We start from the raw sequence: 26,521 nt of genomic DNA on the forward strand, positions 1-26,521 counted from the left end.
AAAATGTAAATTCGTAAATCCGTATCTGTGACGGAAAGAACATGCATGTGGAAGAAACTATTTAAGGAGAGTTGGAGACCGGACAACATAGTCTCCAGACGCTTCCTCGACTTTCTGCGATCTGCTCCCTGCTACAGTGACGGTTCTTGGCTCCAACTACCACGCTGCGCGTCTTTTTTGGGATGCCACTTTGCTCAATTACTACGCGCTTTGCTGGAACGGTAAGCGAAACGGAAAATTTGACGCGTAGCATGCGATTCTTTCCACTTCTCCCCAGTTTGTCTGCAGGTGTGAATTATGACGAGACAACCTGAGCGCAGTACTGTTCAAGTGCTCGTTTCCTCCTCGCTCTCTGCTGTTAACTCTTTCGTTTCTCCAGACAAACCGTTCTTTATCAGGAATATTTTTTTTCAATTTCTTTTAAGACAAGTTGTGAAATTCGGCTTCTGTGTCTAGAAAGGATTGCAGATCGCGGTTTTAGCTCATCTGAGGTGAAGGCGAAACTATCCTTTTTTTTGTTTTAATTCCGATTTAGGAGCTCTTATCGTTATTTTTGAATACTCTGATCCGTGTACAAAAGAAACAAAAAATATCTTATCTTCAGCTGAGCTATCAAATTTTATGTTTTCCGATTTAGAAATCGTTTAATTTTTACTGGTGTTTGTGACGAAATAAGTTTATTTTTTATTTTTAAATATTTTAATGAATGAATCTTTGGACTCATTTTCTTCCTCCGTTGGAATTCTTTTCCTCGACACTTAAAAATATACTTCGACCTATGTTGGTTGAATTTTTATTTTAGGTTGAACTTTTATTTTCCTAACGCCTTGGCTATTTACATGAAAAAAAAATCAAGCTTGACTTGATTGGGAACCATAAATTAGTAAGCTAATATGAATTCCAACTACGACATTTCCCTAGCATTGTACGCAAATGGCGCAGGATTGATGTTAATTTGGCATTGGCAGGTACTGTGGTTGAGTACCAAAACTTCAAGTTTTAGTTGGATGCTATATTTCTCTTGGCATGCGGGGTCGTACTGCTTTGCGTGAATCTTCTTCTATTTTCACTCGAATGGCACCGGAGGACTATAAGAAATTGCTCGATAAAGACCATTCAGGTGAGGCCTCATTGCAACATCCTTTCCTATTTTATTTTTTCTTTTATCCAGCCACATTTGTATGTCATCCGGGAAATATACGGCGTCATCTCTTTTACTTTTTAGTGCGTTTTTTAATCTACACTTGACTGAGATATCTAATCTGGAAGGGCATAAATTTGGGTAAACCTTCATTAAGTCAAAAATTCATATAATGAAAGTATCCAAATTTAGCTGAATATCTGGCACTTTTTTTTAATGCTTTTGTTTTCTCTACATTAATTGACTGAATCAAGTTACATAGGTTTGCACTAATCATATAAATGGTTTCAGGCCGTTCGCAGAGTATGGGAGTTGAAGGCTTAAACCCGTCCTGGACACATTCATTGCCTCATGTTTGCGTGGCAACCATTTCATCATTCTTATTTGGCTACCATGTTGGGTGTGTGTTCCACATCTGGGCATCTTGTTATACACTATATCAATACTACTATTTTCTTTTCTATCGATAACATTTATTGTCCTTTATGATCAAGTTTATATGGGCCTAATTCAATTTTATGTCTTTCGTCAGAGTTGTCAATGAACCACTTGAAACCATTGCTTTTGATCTTGGGTTCGGTAGGAATACCTTGGTTGAGGGTAAGTGTTTTAGTGGGATCAATTATAGCTGTAACCGTTTAAGTATTTACTTGGATTGAGGTTTGAGAGGATCTATGTCTTATGTTGGCAACAGGTCTTGTGGTTAGTATGTGTTTATGTGGTGCCTTTATTGGCTGTCTCTTCAGTGGCTGGGTAGCAGATGGCATTGGACGTCGGAGGGCATTTCAGTTGAGCGCTTTACCAATGATTATTGGAGCTTCTGTGAGGTAATGTGATTGCAAACACTCTCTATTCCATTTTTTTTTTTTTTTTTGTCATCATTGTAATCATCATCAGAGACTTCTCCGGACCAGATTTCAGTTAGCGACACAAATCCCTTCCCTCATCCACCCTGCCTACTCATTTAAAGGATTTTGAACAGTTATTTCATCAAAATACCTTTCTCAAGAACAGATGAAGGATCTGAAGCCAATTTTCTATTTGATGGATGTTTGTGTTAGAGGATTGGTGATTATGCAAGCTTTTAAATTCTGATAGTTTCTTCAACTTAAATAGCATGGAAGAGGAACAGGTCAGAGAAATGACTAAGTTGTGAACATGTATTCAGTGGCAGAACTTGAATTTATTCTGCCTTTCCAACTGTGAGAAAAGCTGTTACTAAGAGTTAGATGCTGGGAAGGATACAAAAGAATATGCGTGAAGCTTACAGTTTTCATCACATTTTATGCCTCACTTTTCTGGTGTCATTTCCTTAATGATACTAAGGAGATATCAATATTTATATTTCATGCGCATCTTGAATTCGCATATGCAGCTTTCTGTTTTTGCATATTGGTCTTTGAATATTTCTGTATTATTTTTTCCATGACAATGTGGGTAACATTGTTTTCAGTGCAACATCAAAAAATCTGGAAAGTATGATTCTTGGGAGGATGTTAGTTGGAGTTGGAATGGGTCTGGGGCCCCCAGTTGCTTCTCTTTATGTGACAGAGGTATGCAAATGGACCTGCTGTAGATTTTTGAATTCATGAAGTCATGAAATTAGTGTTTTGGCACGGATCTTTATCAACTCTCTCTATGTCATAAGCAGGTCTCACCTTCTTTTGTAAGGGGCACTTATGGAAGCTTGATTCAGATAGCAACATGCCTAGGACTTATAGGGGCCTTTTTAATAGGAATCCCAACAAAGGAAATATTTGGCTGGTAAATAATACACATAAAACACAGACTCTTCCTGATGTGTAAATCTCTTATAATATCTTCTTGTTGGGCTTCCTTGTCCTGAAATTGTTACAGGTGGCGGATATGTTTTTGGGTTTCTGCCATTCCTGCTGTTCTGCTGGCTCTTGGCATGGAATTCTGCGTGGAGAGTCCTCACTGGCTTTATAAGGTCATTTAAATTCTTCAAATAACTTCTCTTTACAGCTGTACTAACTGTTTTGTTTTATGTATGACTGTTTTATATGTTCGGTTTTCCCTGTATTACTCCAATATTGTAGGTCATCAGCTCACATACATTTTGGATGAGCTGATTATCACCTTTTTAGTTCATGTATTTGTTACATAAATCAGAAGGCCGTCTGTTTCATTGTGAGCAGATTTTTCAGGCAGATTCAAACATATGCTTATAATTAGCATTCGTTCTTTCTTCTTGGGATGTACATCATGTGACATACTTATCCATTCTCTGCACTGGTTCTAAAAACGAGGTGCTTGGCACAGGATTGAAAATGGATCAGTTATTGGTCGAACAAAAAAAAGAGATTTGATTGTTGAGCCTGAATAGCTACTGCTTGTTATTTGTTTGAGATGTGTTGGGATATTTGGTAGCTTGTCACTTCTTGTGAGAAATTTAGTAATGTGAAGATTGTTTATGATTATTTTATTGCTTTTTTTAACTTTTTTATAGTCAATAAAGAATGACAACTAGAACTCGTATGTTGTTTCAATAACATTAATAGATGCAGGACTCTGAATCTATTGCAAGTTTCCCCATAGTCAATCTCGTTATTCTAAGAAAAAGTTCTCTGTAGACAACCTACATTGCATGACATAAACATTCAATGGCTTATTTTTATTTTCTTGTTTATTGGCCTGGGAGTATGTTTTTTAAATATGCACAAAACTTGAGCATGTCTACTCGTGCAAGTTATTTGGTCTCTAATAAGATAAAAAGCAAAATCAGGCTGTGCTAAAAAGTATACAACTCAATCTGTTTTATTTCTTAATGACGTGTCACAGAAAGGAAGATGTGCTGAAGCTGAGGCTGAATTTGAGAGGTTGTTGGGGGCATCACATGTGAAATCAGCCATGACAGAACTTTCACGAACAGAGAGAGGGGATGGCACTGATACTGTAAGGTTCTCGGAGCTAATTTATGGACGCCACTGCAGAGGTAATTCTATCTCTCTAATGCATGAATTCTGCTTCTAATTTCTACGTGATCAATTATTAAAGAATGAATATTCACTTCATTGTGTTACACTTCTTTTCCCTTTTGCAGTTGTCTTTATTGGATCGGCGCTATTTGCGTTGCAGCAGTTATCTGGTATAAATGCTGTGTTCTATTTTTCTTCAGCAGTCTTTAAAAGTGCAGGGGTACCCTCAAGTGTGGCAAACAGTTGTGTGGGATTTGCTAATATCTCAGGTACTATCAGAATGAATTAATGAGGTTTTGGATAAAACCCAAAGGAGCTGACAGAAGTAGAGTAGAAACTAGCACGATATTTGCTAGGCTATAGAAATTGCTTATTTTAGTTTTTCAATTTAGTTCACCTTGATTTCTTAGAAATTTTCTTCAGATAAATGATCATCTTTGTTTATGAGGGGATTCTATTTTGATTTTATCTGAAGGTGGTTCTGAAATAGTTTTGTGTCCTGCTTGTTTCAGGGTCGACTATTGCTATGCTTTTGATGGATAAGCTGGGGAGGAAGTTACTTCTTTTTGGAAGCTTTCTAGGCATGGTGAGGAAGTGTAAATGATGAGAATAATTTTGCAGATGAGTCTTTGTTATTTAGGGCGGTTTTATACTTATTAAATGTCCGGTATGACCATTAATTTCTTTAACTAATTGATTCAGGCACTAGCAATGGGATTACAGGTGCTCGCTGCAGGCTTACAAGCCAAAAGCCCTGTCTCCTTGTATATGTCTGTAGGTGGAATGCTAATGTGAGTAATAGTAAGACCTTTTCTTTTTGCTCTTTCAGGTTGCTTTTTCTTGGTCTCTTTCATGGATAAGCAAAATATTTTTAGACTTTTTTTTTTAATCCTGCAAACTATGTATTAAGTGGTCTACTTGGGATATGAAACTGTTCTGTATGGCATATTTTCTGTAGTCAGGAAACTATCTGGATGACCTGTTTCAGTTTTTTGAGATGAGGCATCTGTAAGTTTGTGAAGTCAACAACATGTAGATGCATTGGCAGATAAATTTTCCCTGCATACAATCAAATAATTGGTCTTACAGGAATTTTTTTGGGGACCAAAATACCTAGCAAATGCCATTTCATGTTTGTTTTTATGCTTCTGTCAATTATAAAATGAAGAATGCTTTGAAGACGCATAACGGAAATAAAGGCTTAAGATATAAGCTGGCTTAGTGTTGCTGAGATGATAAAGAGAAAACATTGAAGGTTAAACGTGAGAAACTGTGTGCTAAATTATATATTCTTATATGTTGTAGTGGTACATTGTTTCTATTGTTCCCACACTATGGGTAGGCATGTGCCCAAGAGAATTAATGTAGGTGGTTTATAAATATGTAGGAGTCAATGGACAACATGTAATTATGCTTGCTGGGCCAATCAGCATAAGATATAAAACTGCTAACTTGAACAGTTATTTAATTTATGAAATTCTAGATTTTAACATATTTTTTACTGTATTTACTATAGCAAGTGTGTGCTTTTGTACAGGTTTGTTTTCACATTTGCTCTGGGAGCTGGTCCAGTGCCAGGTCTTCTCTTACCTGAGATTTTTCCTAATCGAATACGCGCAAAAGCCATGGCAGTTTGTATGTCTGTCCATTGGGTAATGTTCTTATTCATGATTCTTCTTCAAATCTTTCAATTGGAAGTTTATGATAGTCTATTATACTGCTAAGCATAGCTGCAAGCTTCACTAAAAAGTGAGATAGGCGAGTAGAGTAGCCTTTTTGGTGGAGAAGACTTGCTTGCCATTGTATTTGCGAACGAATTTGGCCCAATGGCCCAAATGCTGACTGCGCTAGTATTTGAATTCTTAATTCACCAAGTGACAATGCAGAAGTGCATTATTAATCATTGGATTTTATGTTGATAATGTGAGGACCCAACTAATGTTTCATGGTGATTGACAAACTTACAGTAATTACCAACTTCCGGGAAATTTGTTCATTATCTTGCATCAACTTGAACCTAATTACATTCCCCCGTTGTCATCTTCTACTGGTTACCCAATATTTTTGTTTCAATTTTATTGTGGATCATTTTTATGTGATATTATTTTGTTGGGTGTTTCAGGTGGTGAATTTCTTTGTTGGCTTGCTTTTCTTACGGTTGTTGCAGCAACTAGGACCACAGTTATTGTATACGATTTTTGCTACCTTCTGCTTGATAGCAGCAGCTTTTGTGAAGAACAGTGTGATTGAGACAAAAGGGAAGTCACTCCAGGAGATTGAGATTGCACTCCTACCGCCTGAGTGAACAGGTAACCTATACTCTTTTCTTTTTGGTCGTTAAGATGGGTTATCATGCACAATTTTTGCAGTGAAAATCTTGAAATTCAAATTGGCAACAGTTGCTTGTGGTCTGCTTTGATCTTTCTGGTGCCAGAAATATGTAGGAAGCTTTGTAGCGGTTTGTATGGCCCAGTGTAAGATACACATGGGTGAAAAGAAACAGCTCAGCTGCCAATGCTTCGTGTTACTTTCCTGTAATCAACCACCTTTACTGAGGTTATTCATATCTTAGTAATGTGCAGGTACTCGCAAAAATCAATTTAAATTGGTAAGAGGCCGAGACCCGACTTCATAGCAGGCGAATCACACATGGTGTGCTCGTGCATGGATTCTTCTGCGTCTCTGACCTGGAACATCTGTTTTTTCCGGTGGCTGATTGTATGGAAATTTTGGCAGGTGCACATATAAGGCGTTGATTTCTCAAGTTTACTCAACAGCGCATTGGCAAATGAGCAGTAGACATTTTCACAGCTTTGAGGATATATTTGATTGGCGATATGGACTTTGATGTAGGGGGAATAATGTAAGCAGGATGATCTACACAAAGCCTTAGTTTCCTCCATGGTGACAGCATTAACATATGGTTGGGGTAATTGCTTTTAATGGTTTCTTGCGCGCTCCCCCCCCAACATTAGAGATCTTGTGGTTCCCGAGAGGGTTTCAGATATATTAGATAAAGATAATAATATGATTTTCTAATTTCGAAGACAGTCTACTTTCTAACCAGTCATTTCTTTGACGGTAAAGGAAGATGGGTTTTTTCCCTAGTTATCTGGGTCATTTCTTGACGGTAAAGGAAGATGGGTTTTTTCCCTAGTTATCTGGAGAATCGTAAAGCAGGATTTGAGTTTTATTTTCCAGTTAAATTCCTTCAGATTCGCTTCGAATCTAATCATCTGACCGGCAGGTCTCAATTCGATGTAGATAATCAGAGAACCTCGTTAAGAGAGAGAACAATCAAATAGCACTGAAAAATGGGAAATTTATTTTCCAATAAAAAAACCATCTCCAGTGAGACACCTAGGTAACCATTGGTCGATTGTTATTTTATAACCAAAAATAAAATAAAAAATTCAGATACGGGATTGTGGAGGCGCGAAGAAAAGTTGTCGATTGTATATTGATTCTTTGCACGCATTTGGCCAGGTTAACTAGGTCGGATAAATAGTTTAATAAGTTGAACGTACAAAATCTTGCTTGGTTTATTGGGTCTTGATCCAATCTAGCTCCTACTGAACTCTAATTTGAACATAAAAAAATTATTAAGTGGAATCCTTGGAAGAAATGGGTTTTCTTGAACGAGGGTGGATACGAGGTTGAAGCTCCTTTCCAGTGAAATGCTTCAACTGAAGAAGAGATGAGAGCCAAAGGGCAACCAGACAAATCCACCCTTTCTGATTCATCCCTCTTGGCCTCAGTACTCTTTCGTTTCCTTATCAGGATCTTTCGTTAACCCTCAAACCTTCTCCTTCTGCAGATTCTCACGATTTAGCTTACTTATCAAAGTCGCACTTTATACGCTTCCAGAGGAGAGTCTTCCTTTTCTGGCCTGCTTTTCTGCAGGCACACATATAACCCGACTGAACTGGCCAGGGCATATTTGTTGCGTCGGTGGACACTAAGCTCCTCGCACAAACTGCTTCGTTACCCATACTTTCCTCTTCATCCCTAATTTAATTGATGATGGAATGCCAAATATATATTTTCTTGTTACCGCTGATACGATGTAACCCGTGCAAGACTAAATTAAAATGCAATTCTCTCTCTCTTTTTTTCTTCTTATTTCTTCTGCTTTGTCTCACAATGAGAAACGAGCGGGAATCATCTGTCAAACTCTATTACTATGATTTATGAGGACAACACAAGAATCTGGGAGGTTGGCAGGCCAGGTCCAGATCCCTTATTCGTTCTACAGTAGTTTAGGGAGCAAGTAAATTAAGAACAATGGCAACATTATAGTAATAATAATGTTGAATGTAGTACTTCTGCTGCCTTTCTTCCTCTCTCTGGATATCTCTCTGCCTAGGAGTGCTGGTCATGATGACGGTGGCCATTGGCGGGGTCCTTGCGGCCACCGAAATCCTGCCTGGACAGTGCCAGGTGGACGCCGGGGCTGCCGTGAGTGCAGGAAGTGTTGAAGAGGATGGAGTTGTTGACGCCCTGGACATTGCTGTTCACGAATGCTCTAATGGGTGCTGCCGCCGGGTTCGTCTTGTCTTTGTCCTTTTTCGTCGCGTCTTCCTCCTTCGCTGGGTTTTTCTGCTTGTTCTTGGTGGAAGTGGAAGAAGGACGACCCAACTCCATGATCGCGCCCTTGTTTTCTCCCGCAATGGTGATCACTCTCATGCCCGTTTTTTCGTCGTCTGAGAGGTTCCGCGCCGAGTAAGTGTGGCTCTTGAAGCCTTGGTGATAAGGTTCGGTTTTGGTTGGGGCTAACTTCTGCTTCTCTTGCAAGTGCGGCGATGAGGACGTCTCCGCTTTGGGAAGCTGTCGCTTCGGTTCGGGCTCCGGGTGGTCGGGTTTGAGTTGGGGGGAGGGAAGGCGGAGAGGTGGCGGAGGAGAGGAAGGTTTGATGGTCTTTGGAGATTTGAGTGGGGATCCCGCAATGGCGGTGACAGACGGCTTCGTGATTATTTTGGGCGACGGCGGAGGAGATTTAGCAGCAGGAATGGGAGAAGCCTTAATGGTCTTCGGGGATTGGTCGGCAGCAGAGTCGGTTGCTTTAGGTGGAGGAGACTGCGGCACCGAGGAGATCCCACCTGTCGTCTGCTTTGCCGGTTGTGGGTAGGAAGGCGGCGAAGAAACCGCTGGGGCGGGCTTTGGGGCCTGGAGGGACTGCGGCAATGAGGTGGTGCCGCCGTTTGTCTGCTTCGGGACGGTTTTTGGCGACTGTGGCAAGGATAAGGTCCCACTCTCCGTGGTCCTAGGAGCGAGGCTGGGAGCCAGCCGGGGAGACTGCGGCACGGAAGATGTCCCGCCATTGGTGGGCCTCGGAGCGGCCGTTAGCAGCGGTGACTGCGGGACCGAAGCGGTCCCTCCAAAGAGTGTCCTCGCCGGAGGCCGCGGCGACTGGGGCAGCGAAGACGTTCCTCCGACAGTCGCTGGCCGTAGCACCGGTGATGGCGGGAGGGAAGCGGTCCCGCTGGTGGGTCTCGGAGGGATTTGCGTAGTGGGCTGAGGTGGAGCAGCAGGCATCGGGGGCAGGACAGACTGAGTACGTACGAGAGGCGGCCTTAGGACGGGCTGAGGCTGAGGCTGCGGCGGAGCGGGATTTGGGTCCCCTCGAACCATGGATCCTAGCCGAAACCAGGAACGGCCAAGGGTCGGTGCCGGTGGCTGCTGCTGCTGCTGTTGCTCCATCACAGAAGATCAAGGCTCGTGGAAACGCAAAAACTCGCAGGAAAAAAAAACACGTTAACGGTAAACTTCTCGAGTTCGGTGATCTTCTTCTTCCTCCAATTCCAGTATTTGTAGTAGTCGTGAACGAGGAATCAAATGGACGGATGATGGCTTTGAGGCAGGGTTTACAACTTCAGGCAAAACAAAAAAAAAAAAAAAAGGGTAAAAGGGCTAAAGAGCTAAAGAGGAAAAGCATCAGATTCTGAGAGTGAGGAAGACAGCAAAAACCAACGGAACTGGGGTATGCATTCCTCTCTTCTTCCCCAGTAACTACATCCATGGCGGATAAAAAATCACCAGAATCCCAGAACAAAGAAAATGAAAAGTTCTCATAGGAGTTTTTTCCTTTCTTGCAGCTGACTTTGCTTGCGTTCTTTCCAAGACTAAGATGCTATCTGCTTCCTCGCTGCCTTCAGCTACTCTAAAGGCATTAGAATCTCCACTGAACCCAGCCTCCCAACCTATCATATTCTTTTCACACACACGCTTTTTCTAAGCTCCTAGCTTCTTCTTCTTCTTCTTCTTCTTCTTCTTCTTCTTCTTCTTCTTCTTCGATCTTCCACCCTTGGTACTACAGCAATCAATGCAGCTTCTTCCTCCACCTGCGGCTAGCGGAGATTCTTCTTTACAGGTTCATTGTTTCTGAGCGTGTTCGTGCATGAGAGCTCAGGTGGTTTAATGTGGGAAGGCAACGCGGGATTCTGAGTCGGGTTCCCTTGTGTTTCTGCTCGTCAGTGCAGGTTCCGTCTCCACTTTCATCCGCTGAAAAATCTTAAGAGATGCTCTGGATGTTAGAGTGGGTGACAGAAAAGATATGATTAGAGACTTGACCACCCCCTCCAAAGACAAAAAAGGAAATTCTCTGCCTTCCTGGTTCATTTTTATTCTTCCCAGCAGCTCTGTTTACCTTTTGATTCAAACCGCTGTTTCTTTTAACAGTCAGATCATCACCCTCATGGATACAATGAATCAGCCTGTCGGCAGCAGATACATTAGGTGCTTAATGAAAGTTTATAGAAATTATATGGACCTGTTAGTGTTTTTTAGGGAAATAAATAAAAATTAATAATCCAAAATTTCATACATTATCATGCTTATTATCATAAATTTTCAGTAAAATAAAAATTTAAATACAAAATTATATTAAGAAATTATCTTGTGTCGAAAGTATTATAGCATCAATTGTCAAATACTAAATCATTTTTTTTCATATGGTTTTCAGTCCAACTTAGTTGAAAAATTTTAACTGAAAAATTATATTATTTTCTTAGTAAGAATTTTCAACTAAAAAAGTGTTTCTAAGAAACATAATACACTAATGGTCCTTAAAAAAGGTATTTCTACTAGAAATACCTTTCTAACGTTTCCTGGAAAAAGGCACTAACAAAGCCTTATGTTACTTTTATCTATTAAGGACCTTAATTAGTTTTAATTAAAATACAAGTATGTCTATTTTAATTAACTATTTTTATATTCTTTTTATTGAAATAGACCAAACTAAGGGAAATTTGTGCCATCATAGAGAATAAAATAACAAAAAAATCATTTTCCATTTAATTTTTTTTATTAAAATATTCCCGTTAATTAGTTTTCTTCCATTTGTACTTCCATTGGAAATGACAGGAAAATTAATATTAATTTTCTGTTCCTACTAGAAATAAATTATCTTTTTATTAATAATAAAAAATAAGGTTAGAATAAGAGGTAAGTGATCGAGAATTATTTTAATATTTTTTAATTTATTTTTTTTATAGTGTCTTATTAGAGCAACAGGAAACTCATTTTCTTACCCTTTTTAACATTTCTTAAAGGTAAGAGGAATCAAGCATAAAAATTTTCCTTCTCCAAAAATAGCACAAACAAGAAAAAAAATTGGTCAATGGGAAAGATTTGCCATGAAATTTTCTCCTACATTTGCCGATTGGCATTAACATACTCTAATGAAAAGCTATGGAAAATTAGCAGATAAATGGGATCCAACATTTGATCTCTATTTGCTTTCCCAAGTTACATACGGCACTTAAGGAATGATCGAAGTTATGGTGATTGAAGATTAGGATATCTCTATTACCACCATTACTACAAATTTGATAACTTCAAAACTTAAATTTTAAAGTACGGTTGCGGTGGACACTTAAGCTAGTGCTTAGAGTTGAGTTTTAGTTGGATTGGTTGATATTGTGGAGAAATTGAGGGTTGTCTCTTATCGCACGAATGTAATATGATATTATATTACCATATATAACGCATGAATGAGACTTCTTCACATGTACGCAAAGTATTCAATATTAAACCTTTAAGAATATTTTAAAGTTTTTTCTTTTTTACTGTCCCTAGGGCCAATACTTCTTAAATTCAATTTTGTAGCCCTAGTGTAAGAGATTATCAATTGGAATTTAGTTGGAGGCTCCCATCTTGAACCAAAAGTAATGTAACATTTGAGTTAGTCACCCTACAATCTGCATAAAAAAACACATGTTTTGTAGGAAGAACAGCAAATCTTTGAACTGCGTTTGCTGTTCTTTATTCCATCGTCCAGACACTCAACAGTCAACTCAGGAAGCCCCAAAAAGAAAATAATTTTTTTCTTTGAAATTCTTTTGATTGATGTTTGTTCTTCTATCAAATCTAAAGAAAAAGAAAGCCATACTGGAGGGCCCCGTCCCAGTCTCAATTCATTTACAGCCATCAGTTTGGTTTCTTTTATCATTTTCTATTTCGGTTTGATTCATGAAGCATCAAATGGAACCTAAAAAACGGAAAGAAAAAAAAAAAGCTGGAAAGTTCTGTTTGCCGCCTATTGAATAGCCTTTACGATCTGACGTTGTTCCTGTTAGAGGTATTCCCATCTCGCAGATTGTGTAGGCTTTAAGCTTTCGTTCTACGAAACCTCATTCGAATCGGATTTTTAAAGGGACGAAGTGCTTCTTGAAGTTCCCTTTCTGGGTTCATCTACATGCTTCCTTTTCTTTTTACCGACCGCGATGAGTAATACTTTGGCTTTGAAACTTGGAATGGGTCTTGTTTAAAGTATCAATCCAGTGCGTAAATATAAATTCCCAGCTCTCAAACCTTTCTTTCTGTTTGACGACTTAAGAGATTCTATCTGGTTTGTGTTTTCTGTTTGCTGTAATCTTTTCGGAAAGACGTTAATAGCTTTCCAGTTTTCTTAATCCTAATGCAAGAGATTGCCTCTGAAACTTACCTAAGGCTGTGTTTGTGTCAACAGGAAAGTAAAATTTTAGAGGAAAAATAAAAAAAATTCTGCTTAATTCATCCTGCCTTTAAGAAATATGAAAAATGGTAAAAACGAGATTTCTATTACTTCGATAAGGAAACCATGGGAAAAATAAACCAAACTGCTACAGTATTGTGGGCTTTGATTACTTATTTTTTACTCGAAGAATACGATAATTTTGTCGTTGGCATCCCTAAGAAAAACTCCTTAGTGAAGAACTACAAATAAGAAATCCCTAAGAGGAACTGCTTAGTGGAGAATCACAAATGTGTAAATGAATAAGTTGATTTGTTGGACTCCATGAATTTAGCTCACGGAGAAAAAGGGAAAGAAACTCATTGGGAGAAAACAGGAGGAAGAAAAGTTATGGAATTGTTGATTCTTATCCTCCCCCCTGAAGTTCTATTTATAGATTTATGAAACTACGATATTATAATAATACCCCTGAACTTAGGGTTTAGGGTTTTAACCCTGAAACTTTAACTTAATTACATCAATGTCATCTCTATGAGATGACTCTTTATTTATCATCCTGCCATTTGTATGACTTTTTTCGTTTTGATTTTACTGAGGATTTCCTCGTCTGAAAGAAAGCTCAGACAGCAGCTCACACCAACAGAATAGCCTAATCTCACACTATGATTTCTGTAATCTATAAATTAATGAAAAATAAAGAATAGTTTCAAGAGAAAAACCACTGTGATATTGACTGGTTGAATAGGTTACACGGAGTGAAACAACGGAAATTTTTGGTTCATGAGAGATTCCACAAATGTTTTGGCGTCGGATTGGGCTTAATTATGTACTTTTTAATGAATTCATTTCCAGTACTTATTCAAATTTGTACAGATTAATTGATATTTGCAGTGAATCTCTTTACTGGAGATTACAGCAAGTAGACGGAGGATCTGCCTTTTTGGTTAGTTTTCTGATCAAATTCAAGAAGAAGGAAGAAAAATGAGAAAGATTCCAGTCTAGCAAAGATGTTGAAATTGCCAGAGATGGAGGCAGCTCTGAGCATTCTGAGTTTCTGACAGAACCCAGATGGGTGATGTCAACTAATCCACCCAGTTGCCATCTTTCCAAAACCATAAACCCCTACACCATCACAGCTTCGTTACGTCAAACTCAACTGTGATCCCATTCAAAGTGGAAGGAGAGAAATTATGCTAGGCATTCAGCCAAACAGATGCGTTTCATTTTCCCAGACAAATCCAGAACCTACATTTGTGACCTGGCCCCTGAGCTGTTAGCCTGGACTCTCCTATAGGGATAATGTTTCTGGGATCCAGACAGCTTTGGAGACGTTCGGTTCACGAAGCGACAAATGCAGATCCAGTCTGGGTTGTTTCTTGGTCGGAAGCTTGTGGGGGGGGGGGGGGGAATTGCCGGAACCGACAGACGAGGACAACCAGAAAGATGGTTTTTCTTCAGAGACGAAGCCGATTCATGGCGGCTCTCGGTTAAAGGTATCAATGCGATGCTGTGATTAAGTCGATCCTCTCATTACCAATTCTAATCGGAACGCCTGCTCCGGTATGTTGATTGGTTGATTCGTTTCTGTATCTGTTTTGATTCAGTGGATTGATCTTCTTCGCCTGAGCCTCTTGAGGGGAATCGGATTCATGACCATCAACCCTCCCAAATCTCTTGATTCCCTAACCAGGGCGATGATCGTGAACAAGACGCTGACGATTTCATTAGAGTCATCATCAGGAATTTGAAATTACTTGATTTATTCAATTGATCAAATTGATTTCCTCTCAGGTCTGTAGTACTTGAGCGTCTTTCCCAGAAACAATATGATCAATAAGAGTAAATATATGAACCTCATAATGTGTGGATCATCTTCATTAAAAATGGGATTCAGAGAAAGGGAAAAAAAGGGTGATCATGACTAGCAAGAATCAATGAGCTTCATTGTGCAAATGTTTGATATATCAAATCCATCTTGTTGAATGAATTAATGCTCACCGGAGGCATGAAATGGTTCTTAGAAATAAGCACGAGAAACTGCTACAATAAATAGAAAGTTCTTACCCTTCTTCTTAAGCTGCTATTTATCGACGAGGGACACCGAGGATTTATTAGTCTATAAAACGGTTTCACTAGACATCGAAGCTAATACTTTCCAATCATACGAAAAAGATGAATAATGTTTCTATCTGTTCATGACGATGAATCTCATTACTTGCTATATGATCGGAAGGGACTAATCGTAATGCTAATTCCATCTCTTAATTTCATTTGCTACTAATTGAAAAAAAAAGGATATTTTTGTTATTCTAAAGCAATTTTTTTTATCCCCTTCAATTCATGTTTAAAATTTATTATGAGAATCTCAAAGATACCCATTTCTAGTTGCAGGATAAGATGAACACTCAAGAAAGTAGCAATGCCAAGCTTTGAAGAATCACCATAATAAATTAATCTAAGTTTCAAACAAGTTAGCCTTTTGATATAAACAAATCAAAACTTAAATAAGGAATTGCTGCAATCATATTTGGATAAGTATTCATAATTTGTAGTTTGGCAATCTTAAATAGAATTATTGAAGTTACTTTATAGTTAATAATAGGAAGTTTAAAGCTCATGCATTCTCAGATTTCTTTTCTGGAGTGTTTAAGCTTGCAGATTGACGATCACAACTCTTTTACTTGTTATTTTTTTTAATCTTCTTCCAGCTTTACTGAATCAGGTTAATCACAATGCAACAAATAAACGCTGTCTCTGCTTCTGCTGCTGCTGCTGATTTCTAGAAAAACCCAATGGGTTCTGGCTCGTTAAGGGCTAACCTCCATGAAACAGCTCTGGGTTTTTACCCATTTTTCTAATCAAAGATTAGAGGCTTCTGCTTCTTGAGATCAACCATAAAAAGAACTCCTCTGAGATCTGCAACGTACGGGATCTTTTGCCATGGTTACATCTGTCGCCGGCGTCACCCACAGCGAGACATCTTTAAGAGGTGGGACCTGAAATCCGACATGTCTGCAACAATTTAAGCCTTGAGTGGAGCTTCCACTCAAGAGTGGCTTATAATTACTTAATACTGTGGCTTGTGATCACCTGCACCAGATCTCTCTCCCTCTCTCTCTCTCTTAATTGCCACCACTTTAGCTTGGAAATTTTTTAGGGCATTTGAGAGCATTTTTCAGAGATATGATGGGACGGCGAAGATGATGAGATGGGGAGAGGGAGCAGAGTGGGGGAGGAGCGTTACGTTTTGATGTGGTTGTTCCACATGGTGAGGAGCTAGGGGAGGGGAAACCTAAAGGCCTGGTAACCAGACAAAATGACCCACAGAGACTGGCCTCTATCGCCATTTTTCTCGCTGGTTTGTCCCATTGCCAGCCTATTGATGGGTTCCAGACAAAACGTTATGGGGCTAGGCAAGAACGTCTATGTACCCAGCATGTACATTCACATGATTCTCATCCATGGTCATTCATACATGATGCATGATGCTGATGATAATCAGTTTGACTACGATCTTGACCGTTTGGGGAAGAAGAAGATTAGGAGACGGGAAAATGGGTATTCTCCTTTCTTGGGTGATCTTGTCTGCAACTCCTGGTTAACCGATCAGCTATGCTCTAAGATGAAAAAAGAAAGAAAAATGGAAGTAAAGGCCCGTTAGGATGCGGAATTGGCAATTCATGCACGTCATTTATGAAAAACTTACGTAAGAAATTAAAAAGATTCGTACACGTCTGTAACGCTTGTAATCTGCCAGACTTCTGCGGATAATCCGGCCTCGGTGATTCACTCGTCGTAATTTCTGAAAGAGAAGAGTTTACAGGACGGGTGATAAATACAATCTTATACTCTGGAAAAATCTACTCCCCAGATTGATTCTCGACTTAGTTTTAGTAAACTGAACGAGCTCTCCAGAAAGCTGCAACCCAGTGACCTCCGGTGCCGTTTCAAGCGAAACAATCTCTTCTGTATCGAGTGCCTCGTGTTTCTTTAACTAAAATGGTGGTTAGATATGGGACTTACGGAGCCAAACAAAATACTGCAAATGGGGTTTGTCTCTGCAGAGAGAGATTTTCAGTGAAGGATTTACAGACTCGTTGATGATTGAAAAGTTTAACAAAAACCACTGGGACATTATTTGCTTTCGTGGAAACTGAAAAGTTTCATCAAAATATAAACTGATCAGAAAACATTTCCAAGTTTCGATCCGAAGTGTCCTGTCGATGGCCATTTTTTAAGGCAAAATAACTCACGTAAGGAATCCGTTTCTGTTTTTTTTTTCTTTTTTCTAGGGTTCATTCGGAGTTTGAACACTCTGCCAGAGCCATAGTTTTAGGAAAGTGAGGAAGATGGTACTGAAGGGAAAGAAGCAACGAGAGAAGGACGCCAACAAAAGCCAGAGAATCCATTTGTTAAAACTTGTAAATTTACAGCACAGCGAAGTTAAAAGCCTGCTTTCATTGTATTAAATCCACTTAAAATTGTTGGTTAATAAAAGAATCTCCATTTGTTTAATAAAGCACGTATTCATCTGTCTCTGTATGGTGCATGCAATGAATGGTTTGGTAAAAGGTCACCCACCCTTGTTGAGCTTTTGATCTCTCTCTCTCTCTCCTCTCTCTCTCTCTCTCTAAATATGAAATTAAAATCACATAAACATATGTTAAAAGGTAAGAAGAAAATTTTAAGGTAGAGAACTGAAGGACATAATTAAATTGTTAGAAATTTTTGTCTCATCTTTTTGCTAGCTCTATTGTATCATTTGTAGTTCCAAATATTTCCAATAGTCGTCTTCACTATTGTTACCATCGAACTTTTTAAGCTCTTCCAATAGTCGTTTTCACTATTGTTGACACCGATTGGTTTGCTAAGAGATTGCAAAGAACATAATTACGCGCAAAACTTTTTCTAGCATACAGTATAATCATAATTGCCTAATAATCTTCAAAGGGTCCATCATAATTGTCAGGTAATCTCTTTTCACATGGAGTCGTATAATTACAAATCCTTAAACCTCGCCGCGTATCACACACCGCGTACAAGGGATGTGTTGTATCATAATTACCCAAAAGTTAACATTTTCAATGTTTTTTTTAAAAAAAAAAACTCAATTTAAGCTAAATAATCCCATTAGTACAAAATGAATATTGAAACACCATGTTGTATACTCAAAATGTATGAAAGGATACTATATATGATATAGTTTTCTCATTTTCTAAAGACTAATCAAAATCACCCTTTGGGAAGTTTCATCATTTAAAACCAAAACCTACCTCATGATGGTGAAGCTTAATCTCAACCCCCAACTTGTCACTAGTATTAAAACAAACTGGAACATCTCTACAACCTATGAACCATTTAGACAATTTAAAAAAAAAGTACTTGTAAGTAAACAAAAATGGTCTAATTAAGTAGTTTAAACCATGGATTAGGTTAACTATAATGTACTTTAGTTAGATCTTAAGAGGTTGGGGAACATGGTAAGTGCAGCCCATGAACATAATAGGGGCACAACCAACCTTTTTTTATCCTACAAAATTGGTAATGGGGGATGGTATATACACAGAGGTTTAGTATATAGTAGGTGAGAGAGGTGGGGGAAATGGGAGTCCCATAGTGGCATAGTGTCACTTAAGTCTTGACAAGACACTAAAGATGGTACATATACCAACTATTGTCATCAGTGCTTGAAATAAAGTATACGGTGGAATCATTTATAATGAGTTCAGAATTTTAAAAGAAGGCTGAGGCCTTTTCTTTTCTATTTCTCGTCCTTTTTTTGCAGTTTGAATTGTGAGAGAGAGAGTCTGAAATGAAATGGGGGTGGACGGATGGGGAGGGGCGTATATTAGGGTTAGGGTTAGGGTTAGGGTTTAGGGTTTTGTGAGGAAAAGGGAAGAGGCGAGGGGGATTTTAGGGTTTCCAGCGAATAAGGGTAAGGGGGCGGGGGGTGGTGATGTGGAAAGCACCGAGAACGCTGGATAGGATATCGCCCGTTTCGCGGCACGCTCTCTCATTTTTTCTTACATAAAACGTCATGCCATCTGGTTTTCTTACACATGAAATGGCATGACATGGCATGGCGGGATTTTAAAAAACCTGCGAAGACGGAAGCGAGAACATTAAAGAAAAAGGAGATTACCATTACCCACCACAGGATGCTCTCGCTCGTTCTCGCTCTCTCTCTCCTTCACTCTTAACCCTAACGAAAAGCGCTAGGGTTTTGGGGGACTTCCGCGTCGGAATCTTCGACCAGGCAGCTGGAATTTCCTCGTGGAATTCACCGCTGAAACTTTTCCGGGTGGACGATCGCTGTTTTGGTGCTGGATCGCTCGTTTCCGTCGGAAATTGGCGTGGGTGACTGAGCTGATTGACGATCATTTGGTCGGATGTTGTTCTGAAAGAGGGAGCTTCCCTTGTGGTGCTTTATCGGTAATTTTTTGGTTCTGGAAGAGTTTGCGTTGGAATTCAGCTTCCTTTTTCTCTCTCTCTCTCATTGATTTTTCTTTACTTCTTTTTCTGTCTTTCCGTTTCGACTGTTCTTACTTTCCATTTTTGTGTTTCTGGAAATGACGATGTGGCTTGAGCATTCTGTAGATTCTTTCGATTAAAGTTGCATATGATGGAGGGGTTTTTTAAGATATGTAGTTTAGCTGTTGTTTGGCTTCGGGTCTTTCGTACCCGTTGATGGGTTCGTGTTCGATGATAGAATAGGTTTAGTGTTTCAGCCTCGCTACACTTTGCGGATTATCTCCCAAAGATACTGGCTTCTGTAAGTGAAAAAAAAAGTATCATTTTATGATGCCGTGGGCGTTTCTCTAAGCGTTTTTTTTTTTTTTTTTGTTAAATCATCCGTTATATTCTATGCTGCAGGTAGATAAAGTAATCCTTGCTTCAAGTTTCTGTGTTCGAAACCGTGGATAATATATGGTTATTGCCAAGTAATTTTATGTGTTATTTTATGATGCCTTTGATATTCTTCGGGAGTGCGCTTTTAGTTACTGTATCGGCTCCATCATGCTTCTCGAAAGTGAGGCATGTTCTCAAATCCTGATGGGGCTGCCATCTACTTGAAATTTATCTTAACATGCAGGCACTTTGCTTTTCGATTGGTGGCTTTATCTGTATGGCGGAGCTTCTGAAAGTGTTCCTTGCTGTTTGAGTAATGTCCTTCCGTTTAAACTTAGAAAAACCAAAATAACGCTAGAGATGTTATTCGACTTTCCATTTTATTCTTCAATGTAAGTTTGACTTCCTTGTCATTTATTTCTTAAACTTTATAAGAAACATTTTTTTTTTTTTTTCATTTTCATGGTGTTCTTTTGGTGAGTAAATAACGCTTTCTTTTTTTATTTAGTGCATGATTTGACATTTCATTCAGATCTATTGGTAGAGTAATACTGTGATGAAGAAACATTTTCATGTTAGAACTTAGAAGTGTTGAATTTATGGAAAGACCAGATTTTGACACTGCTTTGTGGTGTTGGTGTCTGAAAATTTTCATGTGAGTTTTGATTGAACTGTTGATTGTTATAAGTTGGAAGACAACTAGACTTTCAAAGTCAAAATGTTCCCAGTGTTCTCTTTGCTAACAATGATTATATTTGTTTGTATGTGTGAACTGTATCTACTTTGTCTTTCAATGCCTAAACTATATATCTCTTTCTACTCTATGAGATTCTTCTAATCAGGAGTACTTTGAAGAAAGACTTGTAGCGAGTTGCTGCCACTACAAACCAAGTATTATTTTCATTTTTTCTTTTAGGAATTGTTACTTATTGGACTATGATGTGATCCAGTAGGTCTTATGGATGATGTTAATGAAGACGACCCTAATACTGGAAGATGTGAACGGGTTCATGTCTCTAAATCTGGAGGGCTTCTCACTGGATCAAAACCTTTAGAGCTTGACAATGCTGTTGAGAAGCAAGAGACCGGCAAGTGTGGACATTTCTCAATTCGGTAAGTTAAAAATTAAAATTAGTACTTTTAAGTAAGATTTTTTTATATTTTTCTAAACATAAATAGTTTTCTCAGCAAAAGCAGTGGAATAGTGTCTTGCAGTCAATGTCTTGTTGCAGCTTTTTCTTGGAAAAAAAAAAAGAAATTTCAGTTGTGAGACAATGTTGATACTCATCTTTGTTTATGTAAAAGATGGTCAGTTGGGGGCCTCACTTAATCACAGAGGTACTTATTTTCCAAGTCTATGGTTTGTGAACAGATATGTTGGGTCTCTATAACTGCTCATGCCTCTTATAAGTCATGTTAATTTTATATGCACATTTTTTCTTGGACTTGTTTTTTTATTGATGAAATATATGATGTTAGGAAATAGTAGGATATTATAGTTGTAGTCCTTTGATTAAGTCTATGATGCATTGACTATAGACGCTATGTTGCTGAGACCCGCAAGAAAGATTGGAAAAGTTGCTGGCCTTTTTGGAAGTCTGAGGACCACCATAAATTGGAGCAAGACCCTAAGCTTCTACCTCCTTTATCAGTTCCTGAATTTAGATGGTGGGACTGTCAAAACTGCCTAAAGAAGAATGGCACTGACAGAGCTGGAGAGGTTTCGACAAATTACTTAGGTGACCAAAGACCAAATATTGCTCTTGTCGATGGGGAGGCTCTCTTGCCTTCTGATAACTCAACCAAGTTGCTTCATGGAGTTGATCAGTCACCATCTGGAAAAAGCACTTGTAAAGAGGGAGATGTTGCTGAAAATTTATTGAAGAGTAGTGCACTTGAAGAAGATGTCACATCTATACACCCATTTATTGGGGATCCATCAGATAAGATGGTTCAATATGCTTCTCCAGACCGAGATAATCAAGTCCCAGAAAATAATGTGGATCAAGTAAATTATGGAAAAATTTGTGATGTAATTGATGCTGAACCATGCAAAAGAGGGCAAAGTGTTACGGAAGAGACAGGTGAAGTTACAATTACCTTTGATCTAAATAAGCCTGCATGTAACCTATCCTTAAGTGAGCCTACAAGTACTTCTGATCCTGTTTCTTGTGAGCCAGTGGTTTCAGAAACAGCAGTTACCAAATCTCTAGGAAATGGAGAGTGTTCCCAAGAAGTACTTCCAAATCAGAAAATTTCTGTTATGAGGCCACATCTGGCGAGTCCAGCATCCCTGGACAAAGGAATAGCAGAACCTAACTACAAAAATAATCTTGCAGTTGGTGTTGAAATTACTATGGAAAATCATGGAAGCCTCCAACTTGCTGATGTTGTCACAGGAGAAACAGGAGAAGATATATGCCATAATGCTGCTGCAATTCCAGTAAATGAGCTTGCTTTCCTTGGATTAGCTGAAAGTGATGATGAATTTCCTCCAGATATTTACAACTTGGACTCCAGTGAAAGTCCATGTGGCTCTTCAAATGGTATTTGGCAACAGAAAAGAATAAAAAAGATGCGATTGTTGACTGATATTTTAAAAAGTGAACACTTGGTTTTCTCAAATGAAAACAACAGGAACCCAAGTAAGGGTAAAGGAAACAAGCAGAAGAAAGAGTTTGGAGTTGAAAACAGTGATTCTTCTCTCATGTGTAGACCTGAGGACATGCTTGAAAAACTTCAGGGTCAGGTGATAGGTGATGAAAGCAACAAACCTGAAATTGATGCTGAATCAAAGACTGAAGAAAAAGGTAAAGATTACATCTTTTCAGAGAATGACAATGATGGGATGGCAAGGGAAGAGCGGCAACATTTGACTCTTGGCGAGGATGACTTTTCTAGAGAGGGAGCGGCTAAGAATAATGACACTGCCCAATCAAAGAATATTATGAGCAAGAAGACCAAAAAGTTGCCCAGGATTGATGATCTTAATTCTTTGCCACAGGTAATTCTTCTGCTGATGTTGTATTTGGTAGAATATACTTTTCTTTATGGATGGATATTATTGAAATGTTGTGGATAACTTCGTATTTTTCATGTTCAAAAATGGTTTTAGACCTAGTGGTATTAAGATATTTGTTCATATTGAATACTATTGACATCTGTGTTAGTCCAATATAATAATCAGGGATAAGTATAATGTTTCTCAATTAAAAACATATGTTATGCCTCCTCTGTCATATTTATAGAAGCAGGTAGTGCTTTACTAATTAGAGAAACTTCTAAACAGGATAGAAGCTTCCCGAATGCTTAAAATATCTTCATGAATTTCTTTAGAACAAGAACATCTGCATTTTTCATGAAAACATGTGCACAGTCTATGTCAGTTTCTATTTTCTGTTTTGGAGAAGAATTATCTGAAGTTTTCCGCTTCGCTGGTGTGATCAAGGAGTTCAAATCTTATTATGCATGAAAAATAACTCCAATGTTTTTCATTTTTTTGGGAGAAGTGGGTGAACCATTAGCCCTGATGATTCAGTTTAAGTCATTTTTCTCCGATAACAAATGAGACCATGTGAAGGAACACCTTGAGATTCATGATTGGGAACCTCTATGTATCTTGTTTCCTAGTAAACATCTAAAACATGCTGTCAGATATTTATATCAATTCCAATTTCGATAACTAGCAAGAGAAGTTAATATACACCTGCAAATACTAAATCACAAACAGACTGCTCGATCATATATTGAGAACTCATGTCATCCCTCTAACATGAAAAAAACATAAAATGTATCTGCATTCCTCACCAACTCGAGATATTGAGTAGGAACATATTAGCTTTCTTTCCTTTTTCTTCATTTTTTGAATATATTTAGTTACATAATTCCACTTGTTTTCAGCAAAGCTATTTACTTTGTTTTGAAAGGAATCAAATATTATAGTTTGTATATATACGCTTTTCAAAAAAATATAGTTTGTTTTCTTCTAATCATTGTAACCTACATTTAACTAAACAGAGCCCTCCCTCCCCTTTCAATCAGGATTCCCCTGGCATAGGCAAGTGCAGGTCAATCCAAGATTTTCAACTGCCTCAGGAGGTCTCAGGCCACAAGAGAACAGCTCAAGCAAACAGTAGACATCAAGAGGCTTCTTTGGATGATATCCCCATGGATATTGTAGAACTCTTGGCCAAAAACCAGCATGAAAGATGTCTTCAGAATGCTGAAGCTGCAAAGGTGGGAAAAGTTGACAAGTTGGTAACAACTCAAAATATGAGCTTCAACATAATAGATTTTATTGGGAAAAGCATGGAAAATTATGAGAAGAAACTTGATAGCCCTTATCATACAAGCGGCAACTTGAACGATATTGGCTTCAAACAGCGAGAGAGATGTACTCAAGGATTTGTTCCTTGGTCACAATCAAAGCAAAAGACAACTGGAATTCAGTTCCGCTCTCCCGATCTTAGTAGAGATCATGAAAGAATGTCTCTTACTTGCTCCCAGTGGCTAGAGCAATGCCACAAAAATCAGATGGGTTTGCCAAAAAGTTCTTTTGGACAACCCAAACATGGAGCCTCAGTACCATTGCATGCCATCCCTCATGATTATAGTTCCACCAAAGCAAGCTCTTCTACTAACGTAGATGGTACTAGTCTGAAGTCGACAAACCTGGATTTTTGTCTTCAACCTCAAAAGAAGAAGGTGAAGTTTCAGGCTCAGATGAACAGGGAGCACTTTGCACCTTACTTGTATCCTAATGCAACTAAAGGTCGAAACACAGGCGTTCAGATGGAAATTCCCACGAGTGACACAATCCCTGCCATGCACTTGTTAAGATTAATGAATCAGGGGGCACACTCAAGTACACCTACCCCATTAAGAATGCATGGAAGCCAGGGAAATTTCCTCCAGAAAAATCATTTTGGCCATAGTCAAGCTCGTAAGTTTTTTGACCTCCAGAGTGGTGGAGTAACTGAGATCAACAGGGCCTCTCTACATCACAGATCATTTCAAAGTATTCATCAAAAGCAGCAACAAGGGAATCCATTTGAAATCCTTCCTCCAGTGGCTAGGGTCAGCTCAGTTGGCCCTCTTTTACCTGATATTCCCACCCATTCTAACAGTTACAGGCTACCAGTTGGGTTTACTTCAGGGTTTCATACCGAAATGCAGGCTTCTTCTTCCCAGGGTCATAGGAAAAAGAAAGCAAGAAATACTCAGTCACTTGCACAGAGTACAAACCTGAAACCAAATAATTTTGTGCCTTCTGTGAACATCTCATCACATACTGAGACTTTGCATCCAAGGGCTGTTATGATAGGACATACAATTGAACAAAATAATAAGAAAGCATTGGCTCTGCCTGTTGAAAGCAGTAACAACAGTGAGCCTTGTAGTGTCAACAGAAACCCCGCTGAATTTAGCATACCTGAAGAGGGAAATATTTATATGATTGGAAGTGATGACTTGAAATGTAGAAATTTGTCTCCTTTGAAAGATCCAGATGCACGTAAGAGGCAGAGAATACTGAAGCTGACAGCTATTCAAGGGTACTAAAAGTATTAAAAGTGTTAAGGGACAGATATTGGATCTGAAACATGATGGATGATGCCTCAAGGAACCATAGGTGAGGTTTTCTCTAGTTGTTTGGAGAGTGGTATCTTAAGCGCATCATGTTCTTTCATCTTGTCAATGTCACTTTACTAACTGGAATCGGGTTTACATGGAATGAGACCTCTGGTTCATGCTGCAAGTCTCTGTCAATTTTAAAGTCTTTGATTGCAACCAAGACCCATGTTTCATGTAAATCTGGCAGACATCTTGAAGAAACAGCAACAGTTTACTGGCTACTTAAGCCATACTTTGATGGAGTTTTTGTCGGGGTGAAGTGTGGAGGAAGGAACAAAGATATCATGTGGACTAAGAGTGTTGATTGGTGTTTTCCGATGCAGCTTCCGACAGATGAGATGGTCCGTGGGGCAAAGTTTAATGAAATTTAATGATATCTATGTGGGGGCATAAATATTTTGTTATGGTATGATAATAGCTTAGTTAAAAGAAATTAGTGGAAAATCAGACAGTATAAATGAATAATTATAGAAATAAGTTGTTCTGTTGATTCTTAGCTGATTTATTAATGTAAAGTAAGGCCTATACTTCGATAATTTCATCCTGCGACTGTAAGTCTTATAATATCTTTTACCAGATCAGAGTATTTCAGTAAGCTTTCCATGGAACCCATGTTTTATATTCATCTGTAATAAAACATTTTAGCACTACAATGCCTGGAGTCATTTTAGGGAAGAATTGCTTATGTTGCTGTTCGTGATACTTATTCTTTGGTTATGAACCTTCGGGCTTCAACTACACAGCCTGACCCAGAGTTCATGCTTGACCAATTTGAATGTATCGCCAGCCTGATATAAAACAGTCTTCTGGTTGTGACATCTCTGTTCTTTGTCCACAAATGAAGGTTACAGTCAACAGCTCATTTGGCTGAACAAGAAATGGGAAAATATGACACAATACTCATAAACCCTAATTGCTTATCAAATACTTGTTGACTGTGCAAATATCAAATAAATACTTATAAATGTTTAGTATAAACCCTAACTCTCCCCATAAATGAAAGAACCT

General features: G+C 38.6%; 3 protein-coding genes across 8 annotated transcripts; 2 read left to right on the forward strand and 1 right to left on the reverse strand.

Moving 5' to 3' along the window:
• Positions 1–111: 111 nt before the first annotated feature.
• Positions 112–7,130, forward strand: LOC137949867 (probable plastidic glucose transporter 2). 5 transcript variants are annotated; one of them, XM_068796092.1, is made up of 16 exons: positions 112–221; positions 969–1,120; positions 1,433–1,541; positions 1,674–1,741; positions 1,836–1,968; positions 2,595–2,694; positions 2,793–2,905; positions 2,999–3,092; positions 3,944–4,097; positions 4,206–4,349; positions 4,593–4,666; positions 4,783–4,871; positions 5,618–5,732; positions 6,203–6,389; positions 6,663–6,688; positions 6,817–7,130. In XM_068796092.1, the coding sequence occupies exons 2-14, from the start codon at positions 1,027–1,029 to the stop codon at positions 6,383–6,385; spliced, it is 1,470 nt and encodes a 489-aa protein (XP_068652193.1). In that variant the 5' UTR covers positions 112–221; positions 969–1,026; the 3' UTR covers positions 6,386–6,389; positions 6,663–6,688; positions 6,817–7,130. The 5 variants fall into 5 exon arrangements, with proteins under 5 accessions (XP_068652193.1, XP_068652189.1, XP_068652192.1 ...); XM_068796088.1 differs by having other exon boundaries at positions 6,663–7,130; XM_068796091.1 differs by lacking the exon at positions 6,663–6,688.
• A 1,103-nt stretch (positions 7,131–8,233) lies between these two features.
• LOC137950703 (extensin-like) lies at positions 8,234–10,030 on the reverse strand. Its single transcript, XM_068797303.1, has one exon. It carries the CDS (start codon positions 9,778–9,780, stop codon positions 8,443–8,445), a length of 1,338 nt encoding a protein of 445 aa, XP_068653404.1. The 5' UTR covers positions 9,781–10,030; the 3' UTR covers positions 8,234–8,442.
• Positions 10,031–19,077: 9,047 nt separating this feature from the next.
• Positions 19,078–26,089, forward strand: LOC137950003 (protein EMBRYONIC FLOWER 1-like). Of its 2 annotated transcripts, none has more exons than XM_068796330.1 (4): positions 19,078–19,465; positions 20,833–20,995; positions 21,422–22,886; positions 23,924–26,089. In XM_068796330.1, exons 2-4 carry the CDS (start codon positions 20,841–20,843, stop codon positions 25,439–25,441), a joined length of 3,138 nt encoding a protein of 1,045 aa, XP_068652431.1. In that variant the 5' UTR covers positions 19,078–19,465; positions 20,833–20,840; the 3' UTR covers positions 25,442–26,089. The 2 variants fall into 2 exon arrangements, with proteins under 2 accessions (XP_068652431.1, XP_068652429.1); XM_068796328.1 differs by having other exon boundaries at positions 20,836–20,995.
• Positions 26,090–26,521: the final 432 nt, after the last annotated feature.

The sequence above is a fragment of the Aristolochia californica genome, unplaced genomic scaffold (genome assembly GCF_029961685.1).
Source record: "Aristolochia californica isolate CCGP_79_NKW_82.1479 unplaced genomic scaffold, dmAriCali1.0.hap1 SCAF_14, whole genome shotgun sequence".
Lineage (NCBI taxonomy): Eukaryota > Viridiplantae > Streptophyta > Magnoliopsida > Piperales > Aristolochiaceae > Aristolochia > Aristolochia californica.